We start from the raw sequence: 24,224 nt of genomic DNA, 5'->3' as shown, positions 1-24,224 counted from the left end.
GTTCTTGATCTCAACTACACTTTCTATCCTAGTCTGAGACCTTATCTATAGTAGACTAGAAATCAAGACTTATAATTTCGATCACTAACATTGACAAACATGCTTGAGATAGCAACGCATGCGAGTTCGACCGAGCGATGCTCTAACAAATAATCAAAACCAATCTTTTGGTTACGGTTAACACCCTACACAAACTTTGGTTATTTCCATACATATCAACCACCTTATGACTTTATAGTGAATACAACAACGTAAATTTTTATAATTATCCAATGCCTAAGAACATGACGCATGCAAAGTGTTCGAATTAATCCAACAACCATATTTGGAAGGGTCGTTGGGCATTAAAGAGGCGAACATAGTGGTCAGGCAAGTACTGATAGTGACAGATAAAGTGAGGATACCAAGAGATGGCTGGCGAAGATGGATTAAAGGAAAATAAAACTACAATGGTGGCGAGGAAATACTGAGTCACAAGAAAAGTGTAAATAGTCGACGAAGTAAAATATGAGTTTTCATCCATTACCTGGCAAAAAAAGTCCAGTTCACGTGTAAAGTGTGACTGTTTGGCAAAGGAAATTTTGGGACGTCATCCACTATGTAATTGCTTATATAAGGGGCGAAAGAGCAGTGAAAAGAGGGTTGAGTTTTCTAGAATTCTTAAGATACTTGTGAGAGAAAAGTTCTTGAGGAGAGTTCTGCTGGTGGGGTTATATACTTGTAATATTTCATCAATCTTAATAATATCGCCCTCTCAAAAAAAGAGGAAGTTTTAGAGTTAATCGTGACATAGCTTGTTTGTGTGTTCATTCCATTGTTTATGCGAGTTTTCTCTTATGATTTTTATGGTTTAGATCTGTTTATATATTGAGATTGTTATTCGGGTGTACAGTGGGTTTTCCTGCCGTTACATTGAAAATAAAACATAAAACTTTTAAAAAATAATAACGTCATCCCACATGGGCTAAGATCAAATAATATTCTTTAGGTCAAACTAAAAATATATTAGGATCTCAAAGTAATACTAAGACTTCCCATGTAAATTGTGAAACAAATTTTATATAATCCAAACAAGATGAACTGATAATTGTGATTCATCCTATATATTCGGTAATTCCAATTCAGATATCATTGGGTGGGGCGGTTCTTATTCTATTATCGGCTTAGATAAAATCAGTTCAACGAGTATTTCTTTGTGATCTGGAATGTCATAACATACCTCACAAAGGGATGAATTGTGGGCGAAGCCAAGGGTTGACTAACCCTGGCTCTAGCCCCCTTAAAATTTCTAAAATCCATATTTCACCCTTAATATTCTTAATAATTTATGTTTACTCCTTTATTTTATAAAATTTAGTCCCCTATTTCTAAAATTCATAGAGTTTAGTCCACCTGGTGTATACAAATTCTTTTTTAGCCCCCCTCCAGCTTAAAAGCTGGCTCCGCCAGGTAAAGTCTTTTTTACGCGTTTCTCAAACACAGTTAACATCCCTCTTACAGCAGCATCAGCCAATGTTGCAAAAATCTTACTAGCACTAATTGGAATATATACATATCAATAACTACGGATTTACCTCTTCCATACCCGGTATAAGCTTAGACAGGTAATCACACAAGTTCAATATTTTAAACAACTAGACATTGATTGGATATTTTTTATAGGACTGAATCCTGATGGTTTCTCTGATGAAAATTTTCAAAAAGCAACAGCAGAATAAGCACGGCCAAAGAATATAGCCTCGCAACATGTTTCTCTGTGGGACAGATGGGTTCTCTTTAGAAATTGTCAACTCCACCTCCAACATGTTTCATGCTCTTGTAACCAATGACCCTGCTAGAGGAGAATGGTTTCTCTCATGTGTCTACCTTGCAGTAAAAGAGAGAATAAATGCTAGTCACAGGGCAGTCACAGGGCAAAAGTTAACCAATACTCATTTTTAAAATATACTTCAGTCAAATTTTAACCATGGAATAGATATCGTTTCTACTCCGGAAATTCTTGTGAAGCTGTTGAGGAAATTTCATTTGCAACATAAGAAAAATAAAGAGGTTAGAAAGTTGATCAAAAGGTTATAGTGAATTCAAATTTATCTTAATTAAACACCCTCATTCTGTTTTGTTCTTTGCCCTGCCTCTTTGTCCTCCGCAAATCACTGGTTTCGAGTCGACTGGTTTTCACATGATGTCCAAGAGATTCTACCAATCAGGAGAACCCCAATGGTCGAGACCGAACCTCTACTAATTTCTTATGCAAAGCCTATTAACAAAAGGTTATATCAGTGTAATAACCCAAGTAACTTAACTGAACGAAAAAAATTACTGACACAATGTAATTGAAGTACCTTAAGTTCTCCTCTTAAAGTCCAGATCACAGAGTCAGTCACATTTACTGGAATTTTGTCTATGAAAAACCTTGGCTTCTGCGGCACTTCAGCTCCTAAACGTTGTAGCAATGACTCAAATGAACGTTCCCTATATTCAGCGTCCATAAGCACATACGAAAGTGAGTCTTCACTTATTAAATGCAGATTACACTCCTTCCTCATCCAAGCTTTGTGTCCTTCTGAGATACCTTTAGAAGAGCGAAAGATATCCCCGAAGAAACACACAATCTATTTTCAAATAAAGTTCAAAGATTTAATATTCAGGCCAATCCACCTAAACAGAAAGGAAAGAAAAAAAGAATCAACTCACCTTGGCTATTGCATGATTCAATCTACGACGTTCCAGTAAAGCCGTATATCTACGAATTTTATCATTATGCTCCTCGTTGAAATTTGCAGGAATACACTACAAAGTAAAAACACAAAATAAAAAACTGATTGGGATAAGCAAACAAAATATATAGACACGTAACACAAGTCAAGATAACACTCAGCCATATGTACCAGCTTAAAACTGCAGCATAACCAAATTTCTTAATCAATTTAAGAAATTTTGAAATGAATGACTACTACAAGGTATATAGTGTGACACTCGTGGGCAAATTATCATAGAAGACATTGACATAAAAAATCATTCAGGTAGGAATGGATAATTATGACAAGTGTCATTTCCTGTATCGAAATATGAACGAGATGACGTGAGTAAAACCAGAAAAACTAGACTAACAGTAATAAACCTAAGAATGAAGATAACCAGCTTACTTTGTTTTCTTCTTTCTCCGAGACGTTTGAAGTCTTCCCATGTTCAGACACTACATCCTTTGCTACAGAAACATTCCTGTTCACATCAAAGCTCTGTCTTGAATCCTGTCGACCCCTTCTTTCGTTGTCGCCATAATTGCGATTCCTGCTGCTATATTTGTTTCCTCTACTGCCTCCCTTTGCTACAGAAACATTCGTGTTCAATAAAAATCATTCTTGCATATCAATCCATCAATCAAAGAACCCATATAACTGGAAGGGTATTGTTAAGCAACAATTAAGAGCAAATTTTGATCAAGAGAGCTTACCATATTCTGCAGGTGGCAGAGGCTTAGAAGGAAGACGTGCAACAGGAGATGATTTCAGGCTTTTGTCCATTAGTGATGGAGAAGGATGAGCAACCTTGGTAGCTAGGGAGACTTTTTCCATAAGAGCGGAAACATCTTCGTCATCATCAAGCAACAAAGCAAAACGGTTTCCAGAGTTCAACAAAGCAAAACGGTTTCCAGAGTTATCCATTGTAACCCCTCCTCTCTTGCTTAAACTTCTTCTGTGAAGATTTTCATAGTAGTCAAACCCTAAGATCTTCAAATAAAACCTATTGATGTTGAAGAGAAGCCTTGAAAAGGAATTCAAAGAGAGAGATTAATTTCTTCTTCGAAATAAAAAAAACACCTTACCAGTTGTGCAAAGGATCCAAAGGATTAGTGTGCTACTGGGTCGTAATGGAGATAATGTACTGCTGAAAGAACAAGAACAGGATGAAGGAGGTGAGTTCCACAGAACTTCTGTTTCATGTATTCGACATTCACATCAAAAATCTCGATGAAGGACGTGAGTTTAGTTTTGAAGAGAAAAAATGCTAAAATTAACTATCTCAATAGCAAATCAGGAAATGAAGAATTGTAGGTTAATCTGAAAAAAAAATATGAAAAGGTTAATAATTTTTTGGTGACTTTAAATATAGGTGGTGAGGTTCACTCCCCAAAATATTTAAAGGTACATGTTTCTTCCTATTTGTAACTGAGGCAGACTCAAACTAGTGCACTTTTTCCTTACAAAATCGACGAGTTTTTAATAAAAAAGTTACATACTGTCTCACCTATTCGATATACAACATAAAAAATCTCAATTAAGCACAACTGGAAGGAAAACAGATGATAAAATTAACCATCTTGTAGTCATTCAAAACTAAACTTACCTATTCTTCAAAAGGAGTAGTGCGCCGCTGGGTCGTAATGGACATTTTCGCTAATATAAAGTAGTAAATAGTAGAAAATGTATATGAAAAACTAAGAAGTTGCCAACATAATAAAGAGAGAGGATCACAGAATAAATACTTAATAAGTCTTTTTGGTACACTTCCTAAATGGTTAAAGAATCGAGGAATATCCTGTACACTTCCTAGCTTGGCTAGACATGGTTAAAAAAAGAGGAAGAATTGAGGAAGATCACAGAAGAAAAAAGAGGAAGAAGGAAGACGCAATGTCTAAAACAAGTGGCTGAATGAGATAAGGAAATAGTTTCAGGGTTTTTAAATATAGTTTCAATTTATAAAAATGCTAAACAGACACCTTAAGCATGTATTGAGCTTTAAAGCTAAGAGGCGAAACGCAAAAAAGCGGGTATTAAAGCGCAAGGCGAAGCGTTTTTTAGAACCATGCCACAATATGCAGGTCAAAATCATATATCTATAATTATACACCATGACAATGGTCCTCCATTCAATATCTAAATCACGAATCAACATGGAATCCAAATTCGAGGTCAGAACATAATCCATAACTAGCCCATGTAGGCACCCACAGGCCACAGCCAGCAGTTGACAATCTAATCAACAAGGAGGAGGCAGGAAAAAGGAGCAACTCATGCAAATCGGGTTTGAGTAGCACAGGTATGATACAAAAGCCTCTATTTCTTACAAAAATAAAGACATACAGAACTAACTATACAATCCCTAGTGGTTAATCTCTTTCAGGGATCATATTCAGTAAGATACAGACAGTGCATACACAATAAAACTTAAAAAAGTGATTGGCTCAGAGACATGGAACATGCCAAAAAGTATATTACACAACAAATCATGATTAAAATTAAACCAGCAAAAACCCATATCCCATACAAGCAAAATAAGACAACATATCATGGTTTAAACCAGCAAAAACCCATATCCCATACAAGCAAAGTACAATAATTAAAAAATAATAATAATTAAAAAAAAAAGAGAGAAGTTAATACCTTAAGATCCTTAAGAAGATCCTACTGATGTTGATGAGAAGCCTGTTAAAAAGGAATACAAAAGAGAGATTAATTTTCTCCTTGAAACCAAAAAGAGAGACATGTAAAAAAAAAAAAATCTTTCAAACGAGAAGAAGATGGAGAGCGAGATAATTTTTCGGGACGATAGAGTAGAAACGGTATTTATTTTGAAGGTAAATATAGCGAAAATATTGTACTTTTTTTCCTTTTGTTTTAAGGTGAATATTATTGACAAACAAAACATAAATTAGGTAAATCCGTGATTTACCATAAAAAAATAAAATAAAAAAGGTAAATCCGTTTCTTACCAAAAATAAATCCGTGATTTCATAACTTGAGTCTGCCAAAAGTAATACGGTAAGCAAAAATAACTAGCCAAAAATATATATTATGTTAAAAACAAAATTTTTTTATTCATGAGTTCCATCCAAAACACGACTCCACCAAAATAGGACTCCATAGAAAACCGACACTCACATAATTGGTCGGTGGGTGATGTTCTTATCCAATTTAGCATATGGTTGTATTTTGCATAAGGCTGCATAAATACGAGTCAACTCGCGAACTAGACACGCACCAACCGGTTTTTACTCAAATCCTTCCCACCCGTCTATACATGGGTTGAGTTGATTATGACTCATATCTTCTAATATATGTTATGTCGATTCCCAACTGTGACTTACGCCTTCGTCAGCCCGACCCGATCATACCTGCCTAAAAATGAGATAGAATTATATATTTATTTATTTTGAGAAACACTTCAATTAAAGGAATAAACTAAGTTGGGAGGAAAGACTCCCACTTAGTGTTACACATAGTAATGTAGTGGTTTTCAAACTGAACATTTTCCCACATTTTTTCCACATATGGGTTGTTGAGGAAATGCCTTGCCTTATCACATATGTCTGGCCTTATAGGCCTGCTAAAGATATTACGTTTCAGGAATTTAAAGTAGTTAATTAAGTCTCCTGAATCTCTAGAGAGCATTATGTGTTGAACATTTTCCTCCACTCTTGGATGGAAAACTTGGTATAATAAATCAACATTCCATCCTCCCGTGTTTGGTAAAAAGAGTTGATTAACAGTTCTTAATGCGTTTTGGATCCTAGGTTCTATTTCAGATCTTGTGATGGTATTATGGTAGTCAGTTAATATCCAATTTTGTTTCCAAATTTGAATAGACTCCTCATTTCCTACTCTCCATACAACATTTTCTTGTATAACTTTTAGGCCTTTCCACAAACATTTCCACATCCACGAGCTATTTTGTTTTGGTTTATTTTCCAAGAGAAGCAAAAGAGAGCAAAATCTGAAATATTTACTCTTCATTAACTTCCCCCAGAGGTACTCCTGAAAGTGTATCAAACGCCAGACTACCTTAACGATCATGGCCAGATTAAAATCTGCATATTTTTCAAAACCCAACCCCTCTAAGTCTTTGGACAAACTTAGGGCAGACCACTTTTTAGGGCACATGCCATTAGCTTGACCTTCCTTATGCCCCCAAAAGAAACTTCGATTGAGGGCATTCAACTTTTTTGTGATAGTTGTTGGAATGACAAAACATGTCATTTGATAGGTTTCCATGGAATCAACTACATGCCTGATCATGACAGCTTTACCCGGGGGGAGAGATGGATACCTTTCCAACCGGGTATACTCCCTTTCAGTTTTTCGATGATAGGAGCGAAACACTGAACTTTTGACTGATGTGTAAACAATGGCATCCCTAGATATTTATCTTCTAAGTTTATTCTTCCCACTTTCATTATATCAATTAAATCTCTAGTTGTTCTATTGTTCACACTTTTTCCGAAGAAAATACCAGATTTTTTGTAGTTTATTAATTGGCCCGATCCTTCACTAAAAGACTCTAGAATTTTTATATCCCCTAGTTTAAGAGAATTTTCAGTGGCTTTTAGCTTCCAGATGGCCTCCTCAAAATGGCACCACTTTTCTAGTTCTGAATTTAGGTGAATAATTTCTGAGGAGTTTTCCGGGAGATTTCTAACATTTTTAGCTCTCACTATTGCTTTTGTTATTTTCCTTATATAATGTTGAATGTTTCCGAAATAATCCATATTCCAAACTTTTTTCATGCTTTTAACATTTTTATATGGACACAAGAGAGAAATCCGAAGAGCCTTTGATATCCAGTTTCCAGGCCTCTTCAATAATCTCAAAGCACGAAGGATCTTCTAAAAAGAAACCAAAAAATTTAAACGGCTTTGCACCGTCTTTCCAAATTGGAGAAGTTTTTAGCAAAATTGGAGAATGATCAGATGTTATAAGAGGAAGATGATGAAGGTTAGCATAAGGGAAAGATGTTATCCAGCTATCATTTTCTAGAGTCTATCCAATCTTGCCTCTACGAAATCCTTACCCTTACGTTTGTTTGACCAAGTATGAGGGTATCCTATAAAGCCCACATCAATAAGTTTAGCCTTATCTATAAGATTATGGAAGAAAAGACTTTCAGTTTGGTTTATAGGTCCCCCCACCCCCTCTTTTTTCCTCTGGACCTAGAACAAAATTTAAATCTCCCAAGTCCGGGAAGATCCACAGAACCAGCCATATCCTGAAAATTATCCCAGGATAAAAGTTTATTTTTCTTATAAGAGTTGCCATAAACACAATATATCACCCACTGAAGGGATGTGGTTGTGTCGGTGATAATGACATCAATTTGACAATCTTTCATGCTAATAATGCCAACATTAATGTTGGCATTCCAATCAAGGAACAATCCTCCCGCCGTTCCTATGACACCTTTAGGGTTTACGACCACATAGTCGGAAAAGTTAAGCTTTTTAATGGTCTTCTGGACTGTTTCCTTAGGTTGTTTGGTTTCTGAGACAAATAGGATATCCGGATGGTACTTTTTAACAAGGTTATGAAGGTGTTGCTTTGTAAAAGGCTTTCCTGGCGCTTGAGCATTCCATCCCAGGACATTCAAAGACATTTTAATGGTAGCAGGCCAACTAGTGGCAAGGTTTGTAGGGATTTTAGATATCTTGTTGAGAGTGGTATGAGTGACTGAAGCAGGGGTTAAAGTGTAACAAGAATTGTCAGAGAAGTGACCAAGAAGAACCACATGAAGAGATTGATTTCTAGTTTCAAAAGTGGTTATCAGGCCCTTTTCATAGGTGGAAGAATCATAAAGGCCAAAGGTAAGAAAAGGACTTAGATCAAGAATCTGTAAGAATTTCGAATGAATTTCAATTTTCGTCCAAAAACTAGGTGAATTGGTATGCAGCTTTAGAGATGTTATCTTCAGATAATTATGTTGACGCAAGTAATCTAGAACATAAATTTCTAATCTACTGTGATAAAATTCCTTGGAGTAGGTATATTGATTTTTGAAATGAAGAAGAATTTGCGAGTGGCTTACCTGATTTTCCTCCTCTACCTCCTCAGTAGTTGCTCTCATTGACGTATCTCCCAAATTTATGTTTCCTCCTTGATCGTCTATATTACCTTCTGAATCTTTCACAACATCACCTAATGGCATCTTCACTATCGCAGCTTCCAGGGAATGGATTTTTTGAGGTGGTTCATAGTGTTGTACTGACCAAGAGATGACATTGAAAGGTCGTAAGTTGAAAATGGGAGGGACATAGAACGTCTTCTGCAATTGATCTAAGCCATTGAAGGATGATATTGCACTATTCTCACTTATTTTCCTGGTGTTGAAAGTGAATGCGGAGTTCGCTTTTTCATTGGTTTCATTGGGATCAATTGATTTTTCACCAGCAACAAAGTACAGATGAGGTGGGATAAGAACTTTTTCAGAAATTTTCGATCCACACTGGTTGTGCTTCTTTTCTTTTGGACCCCCCGAGATTTCACCCATTAGATTTTGCAATTTCCTTTTGAACATAAGGGCTTCCATCTTGTGTTTTCTTGCCTTTACACCCTTCTACTTCCCTTTTGGAAATTTTCCTTTTCCCTCACTTCCAGACTGATTGATAACAATTCCTTTTGAATTACTGACCGAGATTTGCTTTGTGATTTCCTCAGAGATGATGATTGGGAATTTATTCAAATCCAGTCCTTGACCTAGATGTTCATCGTCTTGCATAAGTTTCAACAACTTTCCTTTGTTCAATTTGAGATTTAATCCTGGTGCCAAAGTGATGTATTTTCAAATGGTTGTAGTAATAGTGGTTATAAAACGGGATTCTTTTCAGACTTGTGAAGATAGATTTTTTTTAAAAAACTTAGAAATGTAACAAAATTAAATAGCAAAGTGATGTGAAATAATTTGGAGAAAATGGGGATAAGGATTCCACTTTTCTACCAATTCCAAAATGATATTTTTATTATTATTATGCAATTTTTCCCTTCTAAGTGATTCTAATTATTGCAAAAATAGATTTTATAAAAGAGCAATTGTAAGTCGAAAGCATGGAATATCAAGAACTCGAAGTTAAGCATATACCATCAATTAAAATAACAATTGCTTAATAAAAATCATTGGAAAAACTTTTTTATTCTAGGAAAATAATCATAAATTAAATTGCACAAATTATTAAGATAAAAATTACCACTTTTTCATTGGTGAAATAGCTTCCTCCGTTGCCCCAGAGAATGGTTTTAGCTCATCATGGTGAAATACCTCTCAAAATATTTTATAAAGCTCAATTGGTGTTTACAATGAAGAGAATTATAATTAAAACCGGATTTGCAACGTATATAAATGTTACAAACTGCCGTTTACAGAAACGATACAAGCAAAGTGTTGTTTTCTGGTTGAATGCGACCCTCGGAGAAGTGTCGTAGACGCTGGCAAAGAATGACTGTTGTTGCGAGTCCGTTCTTCGCGTTCTTCGTTCTTGCAGCAGCAGCAAGCTATTTTTCTGGGAATTCTTCATACGCCTCTCCTGGTCTCTATGATGCTCTATTCTATATCCTATCACTTGCTAACCCTTCTAGTCGACCCAAAGAGCCTATTTATATCCAACAGCAGCTCCAAATATCTCCAATAACTCCCATATAATTCTTCATTACTCGGCAGTGAAGAACAATATTTTTCCGAATATTTTCTTACCGAAACGGGAATTCCTCACGTAAAATTCCTTGTTGCACGATCCAAATCGATTCTCCACGACCCAAAGTGTTGCTCGAACCATTCCACATCATCAGAACACGCCCAGAACTCTTCATGATGCGTGATTATCATCCTCCTGTACACGCATGCTCTATTTTGAACTCGTGACTTCTCTGACAAATTGTAGCCAATTCTGGGCTAAAAAAACGCTCACACTAGATTGCTTATGTCATATCACAACTTTCCACCAAATTTCAGCCATTGAATCGCACCATAACACCTTCAAACATCAATTGGAAAATCTGCCAGAGAGATGTTCTTGGTTTCCTGCCAAAACAGAAAATTTGAATGATAAAGATGGTGCCCCCTAACCAAACCGGGGGTGCAAATAGCAGGAGCCCAACTGAGGTCCCTTATCCAAAATGAGGGTGCCTTTAGTACTTTTCTCTCGGGGTCCAAATAGCACTTTTCGAGCAACTTTTTCCACAAAAGTGTATTTCTCCAAAAACACCTACAAACACATAAAACATCAAAATTAGTACAAAAATCGAACACTAACAATACAATATTGAGATTAAGTTAGACACAAAAATGTGTCTATCACAGAGTTTTTTGTTTTGGATCTTTTGGCATGTTCAGTCTTTCTCCCTGATTTGACATCTTCCTCCTTTGTTCCTTCATATTTTTTTTCCCTGTATTCTTCCTCTGCAGAAGCTTCACTTTCCCTTTGATGCTTATCTCTTTGCTGATGGGGAGGTCGTTTTGACTTTCAATAGCCAGATCGAAATTTGTGGATAAGGGCACCTCTTTGGGTTCCCCAGTCTCTGAAAGTTGTATCTCATTTGTTGCATTTAGGACCAATTTTCTCGAAACATGATGGTCCCATAGATTTTCTTCTGAAACAATTACTGAGATTTACATTGACCTCGTCCAGGTTGAGTCATGTGGTGTACCATGGATGTATTCGAAAGCACCGCCAAAATTTGCATTAGTTTCTCCAAGCAGATTCTATCTTTGTACTTTGCTAACTCCCATTTCTTCTGTCTCCATCCATAACCTTTTTGAGGCAAAGTTACTAGTCATTGAGACTTCACTTTCATTTGTGCTGTCAACTGAATCTTCAAAATCAGTATCTGAGACTTTGATGTTGAAACCTGGTGGAACTTTCGGTGCCGGAAGGTTTTGTATCATTCTGGATGATGGCGTTATCAACTCCTCAAACCCGAAGACTATGGTTGGTTGCCTTGCAGGTGGTATTTGTTCCATATGGTCGTATGCTTGCGCCATATTTGGTACCTCTTCATATTCCGGCTCATGAAGAACGTGAGAGAAGTAGTCCGGTGAGGGGGCTCTACACCTTTTTTTTGGATGATTTATGATTCTGCATATCTTACAGAAAGATTTAGGGAGAGGTTCGTAGTACACCATAACATCTAGATAGTCATTTTCTTCGTGGCACAATCCGAAAGTTGCGTCGAGGTTTTTGTTCAAGTCCATTTGTACAAGACATCTAACGAAAGGCCTAGCATGATTGAAATCCTGAGGTAGTTCCTTCATGATAAAAGTACAAATCTTATTCTCTATCATATCCGGTATTCCTTCCCCAAAGAATTCCACCGGAAGTTTCAGATAGCTAACCCACAATTTGACCAAAGATGTATTTATCAAAGCCGCCGGAATAGCGAACTGGTAAAGGTTTAACCACCAGAATCCATGCATCATATTTTGAGGGAGAGTATCTTATGGTTATTTCAACATCATCTTGATTCTGAAGCTCAATGATGAATTTGTTGTTTTCATCATAGCCAGTCACTAGGGTTGCGAGAGGTTGATAAGCTATACCCCAGAGGAATTGGAGCATTTGCATCATTTTTCTTATATTGAGTTTGAAGGGACAGAAAATGTGTGCAACAACAAAGCATTGTGCTTTATTTTTGCACCTTGAGATAGTTTCTTTAGGAATGACGATAAACTTTGAGAGAGATAGCTGAGAATTCATCATGTCAATCATCTTCCGCTCCACCGGAGAATCAGGGGTGGATGGTGGTTGAATGTTCATAGAGGTTTCTGGGAAGAGATCTGAGGTGGATACAAAATATTTTTGTTTTTTGAACATCTTTGAGAGTTTATTACAGAGACTCATCATTAAGTCATAAAGGTATAAAGCAAACAACCACCATTTTATTTTAATAGTATAAATAAATGCGAGGGATAAGGTGTGTGGTACTTTTTTGTGCATTTGAATTTTGTTACTGTTTACCATGATAAACAATTGGAGTCGCAATTAATGTGGATGATGTTTGAGGGCGACCAGACTAAGCATAACAGGGGTATAAGAATAATGAGTGTAGTTGCAAGGGATTAGGTTATGGACCAAAGCAAAGATACACAAACATAGACTGGCAAATATCCTTGTCGAATATCAGGGGGTGAATTCACTTCAAATATACTTCAATTAATGAAGGAAGATAAGATGATGATGAGGTGTGGGTTTGAGGGGAAACTAGCGATAGTGAGAGTGCCTTTAGCGATGCATGAAATAAACAGAGAGATAATCAGAAAAACAAATAAGTTCTTAAAAGATAGATATTACCGGTGGGAGAGGTGTCGCCTGAGAGGAGGTAGCTTTTGGAAAATCAGATAACAAGATTTAGATCATTTTATATAACAAAAGAGACCAGTTGAGTGATATTAACTTGGAGATTGAGAAAACAATAAAGGTATTGCAATGGAAATTATTTTGTTCAAAAAGGTGTTAGAAATGAAAATTTTGTGTTTCTCATGAATTTTTTTTGATGACGTATAGATGACGGTCTCAGATTCTCTCTCTCTTATTGTTGTTGTTGCTAGATTTAGCTAGATAGAATCATATGAGATTGTCTTAATTACCCTTCTTTGTTTGTAGCATATGCTAAACACAAGCTATACTAGTCGATATCAATTGTGTTTGGCTGAGCTCAAAGTGACGGGACTACGTTAGTAGAAGAGAGTTGATACGTCCATACATGTATTTGGTTTAAGAATTGCATGGTTATGTATGTAGGCGTTGTGCCTTTATAGCAGTTAAGTAGTTTTTGCAAGGATAAGATGGTACAGTTGTAATTGGCACCTATATAAATGTTTCCGTAAGTGTGTAATGGAATGATAATGGATTGAATATTTAGAAAGTCTAAGAATGTTGAGACTTAACAAGTATTACTTTGGAGACCTGAAGAATGCGAAGTAACAACTACAACGAAGACATCATCCTTCCACTTGAGGTTAGTAATACTGACCTGATATTATTTTCATTCCTAATGTATCTTTAAAGTCGTGCATATCGAAAACATAACATGCGAAGTAATATATTAATCTCTAGTATTAGACTTGGACATATTTGTTTATGATCAAAGTGTTATTTCCGAAATTTATTTTAAAAAAACTTTCAATATTAGTTTAGCATATTAACTAATATTCCTTTTTCTATATCTATAGTTTAATTGATGGAAACTAAAACATGTATTCATCGAAAATCTTAATTAAAAGATTCTCAATATTTCGGTTAAGATCATCTTGAGCATCAAGGAATATCTTTGAGCAATTAATGATAAGAATTTTGTACATGTTCAAATAATGTCGACATCCATATCTTTGGAAGGCACTAAAGAATCTCCTTGGTTGGCATACTTATTGACTACAGGAGGAAGTACCCTGATGCGAAATTCCAATTATTGTATACGAGTTTGCACTCAAGCATACTAAAATTCATATAAAGTGACAGAGCTCTACCCAGATAGTTTCTAGACATCATAAACCGGAGTCAACCAATCACATGGATAGATTAAGAAGGTGGATGTACGTGGATGATGTTGACTAAGGTGAACCTATCCTAATGGACTGAGATACTGGTCTGAACGAATATCAACACACTGGCATATACAAGGGAACCAGTGGTCGATAATCCTAACTCTAGGTCAACTCAGCTGGCATATACAAGGGTATCAGTGGTTGACTTTATTGTATTTATTCCGGTTGGTCTGGTGGTCTGGTCTTTTTTTTTTTAATTTTAATATGTCAGTCACTCTATTTCACCCTAGCAATGGTAAAAGTAAAACAAAAAGAAGTGATCAGGATTCTTTCGATGTTTCCATCACGAGGATATGGCGAAACTACCATGTTTTTATAACATCTGAGCTTTGTGCTTTTATGAATAGACTCTTCTAGATGTTTCCATCTAATCATATTGGTTCCTCAACTCCTACAACCAAAATGTTTCCATCCACTTAGATTGGTTAGTGCATACCTCAATAAGTATAAATTTCTAGGCTCTGGAGCTTATTTATTGCAACAAAAAGTTTCTTCACCACCCCCAAACTTAAATCTAACATTGTCCTCAATGTTCTAAAGATGAAATTAAAATCATGAACGAGGAGAAACTGATACCACTGGAGGGAAAAGAAATAAGGAAGGATATTCCCGTATAAAATGAGCGCGGGAGCCTCCCAATAAATGATAAATTTATAGTCATTAGCTAGACATCAAATACCTCTCAAAGAATTGTTACCTTTCGAAGTCGTATACCAATAGTCGAAACAATTGTGGGTCCATAAGACTAAATAGAGCTAACACGAGTATGAGACAACTGCACTGGATTAGAAAAATGAACAGAAGGAGTACGTCCTCATTTAAGGTTTCTGTCAAGACAACTGGGTTTGCATGATTGAGCTTCATATGTGTGTATCGATAACTAGAGTCATCCGCAAAATGGGTCTCTAATACCTGGGTTACCTCCTGAACAGTATCAGGAGGATCGGGTTGCGGAGTCTGAACAGAATCTAGTAATATCTTAGACGTACAAGACTCGAGTCCCAAGTTAGGGACTCGACTTAGGGATACTTGACGATCACTAGAACCATCACCACCTCCAGACTTAGAGTTTTCACCACCCTCAAACAAACCTCTAATTATTGCTTGAATTTCCGGATCATCCCAGTCCTTAAATTACTCAAAAGATTCTTCTAGTTCGCTACCCCCAAACTTAGACCTCTACATAGACTAGTCACAGTATTCCTAATTTCTAGACCATCGGGTTCTTGAAAAAGGTCAATTGCTTTCTCTAAGTTGTAATCAGGTGGTTCATCTTCAGCTTGCTTCATATCCGCTATGGTCCGCTCTAAAGTTTCCTTATTTTCTTGAACCACGGTCTCTGGCCTACTCTCCTGATCATTATCCACATCGGAAGCTATAATCACAGGAAAAGATTCGGGTGGGCCTAAAAATATATACTTAGGATCCAACTTAGGGGACTCTTTTAAATAAGGTATTAGGGTAGACTCAGAATCTAGTAATGGTTCGAACCTATCTTTTCGTATATCAGTATCTAACACAAGAATAGAATCCAATAGAGCATTTACTTGTTCAATGTTGCTATCATCATCGAAATCCAAGCTAAAATGTGATAGACAACCCTTTAGAGGATCTTCCCGTATGATGTTTGGTAATGACTCATGATCTAAGTTCCTATCATGTTCACCTCTTGAATATATGTGTTATCTAGCTCAGAATGTAGCTTATTCATATTAAAAATATTCAGCTCAATAGTCATATTACCAAAAGATAGGTTCATGATACCATTTCGACAATTTATGATGGCATTAGATGTAGCCAAAAATGGGCGACCTAAAATCACCGGTATCTGGTTCTCTGGGTCAGGGACATGTTGGGTGTCTAGGCCAACGAAATCCACAGGATAAATAAACTTGTCGACCTCAATAAGAACATCCTCTATCACACCACGAGGGATTTTAACAGACCTATCAGCTAACTGGAGTGTTATCTTGGTAGGTTTCAATTCTCCAAGTCCTAGCTTTAAGTACACATGTTATGGTAGTAAATTCACACTTTCTCCTAAGTCAAGTAAAGCTCTTTCTACAAGGTATTTTCCTATCGTGCAAGCAATGGTAGGTGCACCTGGGTCTTGAGTTGTGGGGTTCTGAATAATCGAACTTACATGACAAGCCAAAAAGGAACTTTTAGGGACACTAAACTTTCGCTTCCGTGTACACATATCCTTGAAGAACTTGGAATAAGCCGGTAGTTGCCTAATTGCCTCTAGTAACGGAAGGTTTATGGTAACTTTCTTAAAAAACTCCATTATGTCATTGAAGTTGGATTCATTTTTCGTTGGTACTAGCAACCGTGGGAATGGGGCTCTGGGAACGAAGTGAGGCTCAACAGGACCCTCATTGGTCTCTTTAGAGACTCTATCAGTCTCTTCATTCTCTGGCTCAGCAGGGTGAACTACAGCATGTTCACTATCAGGCATGGAAACCTTGTTGTCAACTTTCTTTCCATTCCTAAGGGTTGTAATAGCATTCACATGATCATAAGATCTTCCTCCTATTTCATGAACTCCTCTAGGATTAGGCTGAGTCTGAATAGGAAACTTGCCTTTTTCTCTCAAAGTCTCGTTTATCTGGCTAACCTGGGTTTTTAATTCGGAAATGGCTTGGAAATTGGCATAACCTAAATTCTTATTCTCTTCTATTCCTTGAGTAATCACTTGGTAGTTCTTTTCATAGTTTTTAATAAACGAGGAGAGAACGTCTTCGAAACTTGTGATCTTTTTATCTGAAGAGTTCTGAAACTGAGTTTGACCCGAAGAGTTCTTAAAACCAAATCGTGGGGGAGGCTGAGAATTACTAGATTGGCCTTGACTCTGTCCCTTAGACCAAGAGAAATTCGGATGGATCCTCCAACCAGGATTGTAGGTTTCTAAGTACGGGTCAGACTTCTGACGGTTCTCAAATCTAGTGTTGTTACAGAGAGCATTGGCTTGCTCTTCGGTATTCTACCCTTCCCAAAAAGGCTCCATTCTACCACTAGTGTGACCCACTTCTAAAGCTTCCGACCTTTTTGCTATAGCAGCAAATTCAGCATCAGACTCATAAGATCCTTCTACCCTATTAACATTTCCTCTATTTAGAAAATTTGTTTTCTTAGGCTCCCTATTATTCTCCCATTGTTGAGTCTTTTCGGAGATTTCATTCAAAAATGTCCACGCCTGCTCAAAAGTTTTATTTTCTAATCCACCAGTACATAGAGACTCAACAAGGATAGTTGTTGAATAGTCTAACCCCTCATAAAGGATATGAACTATCCTATCCATTCCTAAACCATGCTGGGGGCACTGAGATAGTAAGTCATTAAACCTTTCCAAATACCTATGTAAAGATTCTCCCTCTTGCTGAGAAAAAGTACATATTTGCGTTCTAATAGACGATATTTTGTGTCTCGGGAAAAACTTCTGTAAAAAGGCAGAAGTAAGTTGGCCATAGGTCTTTATTGACTTAGGAGGAAAACTGTATAACCAATATTTTGCTTTATCTTTTAAGGAAAAGGGGAATAACCTAAGTTTCAGAGCATCATCATCTAGGTTTTTAATTCGTAGAGTACTACAAATTTCCTCAAATTCCCTAATATGAAAATAGGGTTTTTCATTTTCTTTTCCTAAGTAGATTGGGAGCATCTGTAAGGTCCCAGGTTTCAGTTCATAAGTTGCCTCAGTCTCAGCTAACTTGATACATGACGGACGAGAGGTCCTAGTTGGGTTTAACAAAGCTTTCAAAGTTTTCATTGTTGGCACAAATGAAGTACTAAGGGTACTTTCTTCACTCAGAGATAAGTTCTCAAAACTGAATTTTCCAAAAACATGGCTCTCAAAAGAAGAATCTTCGATCTCCCTGCTTATACCAGAAGAACTACTAGGTTTTTCGCTAATCAATTGACCTAGAGTATCTCTTTCCAATCCCTATTCACAAAATCGGGCATATACTAAAAAATCAAAAAGAAATAAAAAATCCTAACAGGAAGGTTCTAGCGATCACACAGCAGGCTCACTCGACTTTACCACAGCAAACCTAGAGATTTATAGAAAACAACCAGCATGATGGCTCACTTAGATTGTTTATATACTAGATTCTATCTCTCGAAGGGGAATTCGTTGCAGTTTGAGCAACCCCTTTGGATCAATCCGAGCTAATGTGAGATGAAACTGAGGCGAGGGAAGCTCAATGGAGCGTTGATACCCAAGGCCTCACCGGCGTTACAAGGCGGCTTGTTTCAACTCCCAGAAGTCATCATGAACTTTGAAGTTGCTTAAAAGGTGACCAATATCCTTCGAAAATTTTTCCTAACAAGCTCGATACCCTATAGGTCTTTTTCTAATCAGATTTTAAAGCTTGGGTTCGCGTTAGGTTTTGTTTTCCTAAAGCGGGCAAGAAGGGAGCGGTGATGAAATCCGAACCCTTATCTTGTTTAGGCCAGGCCTTTCCCTTTACTAGGAAAATAAAAACAGTCTGGTTCGTCCTCAAATAATTATCACCTTAAGGAATACAGTAACTCGCTTGCAGGAGATTCGCGAGTGTTTCGATTGGACTTACCTCCCGTACCAGACGAGGGATGAACCTTTGTAGTGGACTCGGGCCACGACTCCTATGTCATGTGCGAACCCAAGGGGACGAGGTGATATTGTAATCACCGTCCTTCTCTGCACACAGTTTAATATTTTTTTTTATTATGACCCTTCCGTAGGGTTTTTAAAAAAAATAATAAGGTCCAAAAGTTCAATTTAAAATTCAAATAGAAAAAACAACAAATTACAATTTTTCCTCACACAACTCTAAAAAAAATTAAAAATTAAAAATTAAATCCTAAAAAATTATTTGTCTTCTTTTATTCTCTTTTCGCTTTAAGCTTTGAGCTTTTTCCTCTCCAAGTCCTTAGTGTTCCACTTCGAACCTGCAAAATAAAGACAAAAAGAGACGTAAAAAGGAACAAATAATAAAAAATAATAAACCTAAAAAAAAAAATCTACCTAAGCACAGGTCCACGTCGGCGGCGCCAAAAATTGATGTATTTTCAAATGGTTGTAGTAATAGTGGTTATAAAACGAGATTCTTTTCAAACTTGTGAAGATAGATTTTTTTTAAAAAAACTTAGAAATGTAACAAAATTAAATAGCAAAGTGATGTGAAATAATTTGGAGAAACTGGGCTTAAGGATTCCACTTTTCTACCAATTCCAAAATGATATTTTTATTATTATTATGCAATTTTTCCCTTTTAAGTGATTCTAATTATTGCGAAATAGATTTTATAAAAGAGCAATTGTAAGTCGAAAGCATGGAATATCAAGAACTCGAAGTTAAGCATAGACCATCAATTAAAATAACAATTGCTTAATAAAAATCATTGGAATTTTTTTTTATTCTAGGAAAATAATCATAAATTAAATTGCATAAATTATTAAGATAAAAATTACCACTTTTTCATTGGTGAAATAGCTTCCTCTGTTTCCCCAGATAATGGGTTTAGCTCATCATGGTGAAATACCTCTCAAAATATTTTATTAAGCTCAATTGGTGTTTACAATGAAGAGAATTATAATTAAAACCGGATTTGCAACGCATATAAATGTTCAAACTGCCGTTTACAGAAACGATACAAGCAAAGTGCTGTTTTCTGGTTGAATGCGACCCTCGGGGAAGTGTCGTAGACGCTGGCAAAGAACGACTGTTGTTGCGAGTCCGTTCTTCGCGTTCTTCGTTCTTGCAGCAGCAGCAAGCTATTTTTCTGGGAATTCTCTCGGGGTCCCCCTAACCAAACCGTGGGTGAAAATAGCTGGAGCCCAACTGAGGTGCCCCTTATCCAAAATGAGGTTCCTTTAGTACTTTTCTCTCGGGGTCCAAATAGCACTTTTCGAGCAACTTTTTCCACAAAAGTGTATTTCTCCAAAAACACCTATAAACACATAAAACATCAACATTAGTACAAAAATCGAACACTAACAATACAGTATTGAGATCAAATTAGACACAAAAATGTGTCTATCACAAAGTTTTTTGTTTTGGATCTTTTGGCATGTTCAGTCTTTCTCCCTGATTTGACATCTTCCTCCTTTGTTCCTTCAGATTTTTTCTTTCCCTGTATTCTTCCTCTGCAGAAGCTTCACTTTCCCTTTGATGCTTATCTCTTTGCTGACGGGGAGGTCGTTTTGACTTTCAATAGCCAGATCGAAATTTGTGGATAAGGGCACCTCCTTGGGTTCCCCAGTCTCTGAAAGTTGTATCTCATTTGTTGCATTTAGGACCAATTTTCTCGAAACATGATGGTCCCATAGATTTTCTTCTGAAACAATTACTGAGATTTACATTGACCTCGTCCAGGTTGAGTCATGTGGTGTACCATGGATGTATTCGAAAGCACCGCTAAAATTTGCATTAGTTTCTCCAAGCAGATTCCATCTTTGTACTTTGTTAACTCCCATTTCTCCTGTCTCCATCCATAACCTTTTTGAGGCAAAGTTACTAGTCATTGAGACTTCACTTTCATTTGTGCTGTCAACTGAATCTTCAAAATCAGTATCTGAGACTGTGATGCTGAAACCTGGTGTAACTTTCGGTGCCGGAATGTTTTGTATCATTATGGATGATGGCGTTATCAACTCCTCAAACTCGAAGACTATGGTTGGTTGCCTTGCATATGGTATTTGTTTCATCTGGTCGTATGCTTGCGCCATATTTGGTACCTCTTCATATTCCGGCTCATGAAGAACGTGAGAGAAGTAGTCCGGTGAGGGGGCTCTACACCTTTTTTTTGGATGATTATGATTCTGCATATCTTACAGAAATATTTAGGGAGAGGTTCGTAGTACACCATAACATCTAGATAGTCATTTTCTTCATGGTACAATCGGGAAGTTGCGTCGAGCTTTTTGTTAAAGTCCATTTGTACAAGACATCTAACGAAAGGCCTAGCATGATTGCAATCCTGAGGTAGTTCCTTCATGATAAAAGTACAAATCTTATTCTCTATCATATCCGGTATTCCTTCCCCAAAGAATTCCACCGGAAGTTTCAGATAGCTAACCCACAATTTGACCAAAGATGTATTTATCAAAGCCGCCGGAATAGCGAACTGGTAAAGGTTTAACCACCAGAATCCATGCATCATATTTTGAGGGAGAGTATCTTATGGTTATTTCAACATCATCTTGATTCTGAAGCTCAATGATGAATTTGTTGTTTTCATCATAGCCAGTCACTAGGGTTGCGAGAGGTTGATAAGCTATACCCCAGAGGAATTGGAGCATTTGCATCATTTTTCTTATATTGAGTTTGAAGGGACAAAAAATGTGTGCAACAACAAAGCATTGTGCTTTATTTTTGCACCTTGAGATAGTTTCTTTAGGAATGACGATAAACTTTGAGAGAGATAGCTGAGAATTCATCATGTCAATCATCTTCCGCTCCACCGGAGAATCAGGGGTGGATGGTGGTTGAATGTTCATAGAGGTTTCTGGGAAGAGATCTGAGGTGGATACAAAATATTTTTGTTTTTTGAACATCTTTGAGAGTTTATTACAGAGACTCATCATTAAGTCATAAAGGTATAAAGCAAACAACCACCATTTTATTTTAATAGTATAAATAAATGCGAGGGATAAGGTGTGTGGTACTTTTTTGTGCATTTGAATTTTGTTACTGTTTACCATGATAAACAATTGGAGTCGCAATTAATGTGGATGATGTTTGAGGGCGACCAGACTAAGCATAACAGGGGGATAAGAATAATGAGTGTAGTTGCAAGGGATTAGGTTATGGACCAAAGCAAAGATACACAAACATAGACTGGCAAATATCCTTGTCGAATATCAGGGGGTGAATTCACTTCAAATATACTTCAATTAATGAAGGAAGATAAGATGATGATGAGGTGTGGGTTTGAGGGGAAACTAGCGATAGTGAGGGTGCCTTTAGCGATGCATGAAATAAAACAGAGAGATAATCAGAAAAACAAATAAGTTCTTAAAAGATAGATATTACCGGTGGGAGAGGCGTCGCCTGAGAGGAGGTAGCTTTTGGAAAATAAGATAACCAGATTTAGATCATGTTTAATAACAAAAGAGACCAGTTGAGTGATATTAACTTGGAGATTGAGAAAACAATAAAGGGATTTTAATGGAAATTATTTTGTTCAAAAAGGTGTTAGAAATGAAAATTTTGTGTTTCTCATGAATTTTTTTTTTATGACGTATAGATGACGGTTGCAGATTCTCTCTCTCTTATTGTTGTTGTTGATAGATTTAGCTAGATAGAATCATATGAGATTGTCTTAATTACCTTTCTCTGTTTGTAGCATATGTTAAACACAAGTTATACTAGTCGATGTCAATTGTGTTTGGCTGAGCTCAAAGTAAAGGGACCACGTTAGTAGAAGAGAGGTTATACGTCCATACATGTATTTGGTTTAAGCATTGCATGATTATGTACGTAGGCGTTGTGCCTTTATAGCTATTAAGTAGGTTATGCAAGGATAAGATGGTACAGTTGTAATTGGCACCTATATAAATGTTTCCGTAAGTGTGTAATGGAATGATAATGGATTGAATATTTAGAAAGTCTAAGAATGTTGAGACTTAACAAGTATTAGTTTGGAGACCTGAAGAATGCGAAGTAACAACTACAACGAAGACATCATCCTTCCACTTAAGGTTAGTAATACTGACTTGATCTTGTTTTCATTCCTAATGTATCTTTAAAGTCGTGCATATCGAAAACATAACATGCGAAGTAATATATTAATCTCTAGTATTAGACTTGGACATATTTGTTTATGATCAAAGTGTTATTTCCGAAATTTATTTTAGAAAAACTTTCAATATTAGTTTAGCATATTAACTAATATTCCTTTTTCTAGAGCTATGGTTTAATTGATGGAAACTAAAACATGTATTCATCGAAAATCTTAATTAAAAGATTCTCAATATTTCGGTTAAGATCACCTTGAGCATCAAGGAATATCTTTGAGCAATTAATGATAAGAATTTTGTACATGTTCAAATAATTTCGACATCCATATCTTTCCTATCTTATCAAACCCTAATAGCAAACTCTCACAAATCGTAAAGTAGTATGTGAACTTGAGATTCAGTTTTTCCTTTGGGACCGGTTCTACAATGACACCTAACATAGGTTACGTTTTGGTCAAAAATATCTTCAAGACATACCGGACCAACATACCAATTGATTTCCTTTCGATTATAAAACAAGTTTGTATATGTACTTTCTTTAAAAAAATGTTAAAGATATTATATCCTAGGATGAAATAACACATATATCCTATACACACAATCAAGTAAAAAGTTACATATATTATGTCATTGTTGTATTTACGAAGTTCAAAAGATAAGCGTTATATTTCGTAACTCAAAGTCATATGACCAAGTCTAATACTAGAGTTTCCTCAAATATATAACTTCACATGTTATATTTTCAATCATAAACGACTCGAAAGATAGGTTAGGAACGGAAAAAGATCAATTCAATATTACTAAACCCAAGTGAAAGGATGATGTCTTCATTGTAGTTGTTAGTTGTTCACATTCTTCAGGTCTTCGGAGTAATACTTGTAAGTCTCAACATTCCTAGACTTTCTAGTCTAACCTAAACGAACTTGACTCTAGTAATTAATCAAGCGACTCTAGACGAGTTTTGATACTAAAATATGACAACCAACCTTGACATACCAACGCTTGGTGGGTTAAACCAAGCTATGCTCTAACACTGTACCACTGAATCTGGTCTCTGACAGCACGTGTAGTATATAGACACTTGTGGTTGACCTGAATACGTTTTACTCTTCCGAGGACAAAATTTTCCGTAACTTTTCTAGGAACCCCATGGTTGAGGAAGTAATTACTATGCAATGATGTTTCATGTACTTGAAAGG

General features: G+C 36.4%; 1 protein-coding gene across 5 annotated transcripts; it reads right to left on the bottom strand.

The window, feature by feature from the left end:
- Positions 1-1,505: 1,505 nt before the first annotated feature.
- On the bottom strand, positions 1,506-5,561 carry LOC113308109. Of its 5 annotated transcripts, XR_003339503.1 has the most exons (8): positions 5,385-5,561; positions 3,827-3,888; positions 3,455-3,696; positions 3,147-3,328; positions 2,695-2,790; positions 2,343-2,612; positions 1,966-2,257; positions 1,506-1,862 (listed from the first exon to the last, which is right to left on the bottom strand). XR_003339503.1 is itself a non-coding variant. In XM_026556594.1 (7 exons), the coding sequence occupies exons 3-7, from the start codon at positions 3,663-3,665 to the stop codon at positions 2,204-2,206; spliced, it is 813 nt and encodes a 270-aa protein (XP_026412379.1). In that variant the 5' UTR covers positions 3,666-3,744; positions 3,827-3,888; positions 5,385-5,561; the 3' UTR covers positions 1,506-2,203. The 5 variants fall into 5 exon arrangements, 4 of the variants coding, with proteins under 4 accessions (XP_026412379.1, XP_026412378.1, XP_026412381.1 ...); XM_026556594.1 differs by having other exon boundaries at positions 1,506-2,257; positions 3,455-3,744; XM_026556593.1 differs by having other exon boundaries at positions 1,506-2,257.
- Between the last annotated feature and the right edge of the window lie 18,663 nt (positions 5,562-24,224).

Source organism: Papaver somniferum, chromosome 9, assembly GCF_003573695.1.
Source record: "Papaver somniferum cultivar HN1 chromosome 9, ASM357369v1, whole genome shotgun sequence".
Classification (NCBI taxonomy): domain Eukaryota; kingdom Viridiplantae; phylum Streptophyta; class Magnoliopsida; order Ranunculales; family Papaveraceae; genus Papaver; species Papaver somniferum.
Note: the sequence above shows the minus strand (reverse complement) of the source record. Positions and strands in the feature narration are given on the sequence as shown.

Coding starts and splice junctions, on each gene's coding strand:
- LOC113308109 (XM_026556594.1), bottom strand. CDS start 3,665: ATGGATAACTCTGGAAACCGTTTTGCTTTGTTGAACTCTGGAAACCGT. Junction 3,329..3,454: donor TCTGCCACCTGCAGAATATG/GTAAGCTCTCTT, acceptor ATGTTTCTGTAG/CAAAGGGAGGCAGTAGAGGA. Junction 2,791..3,146: donor CGGAGAAAGAAGAAAACAAA/GTAAGCTGGTTA, acceptor TTTACTTTGTAG/TGTATTCCTGCAAATTTCAA.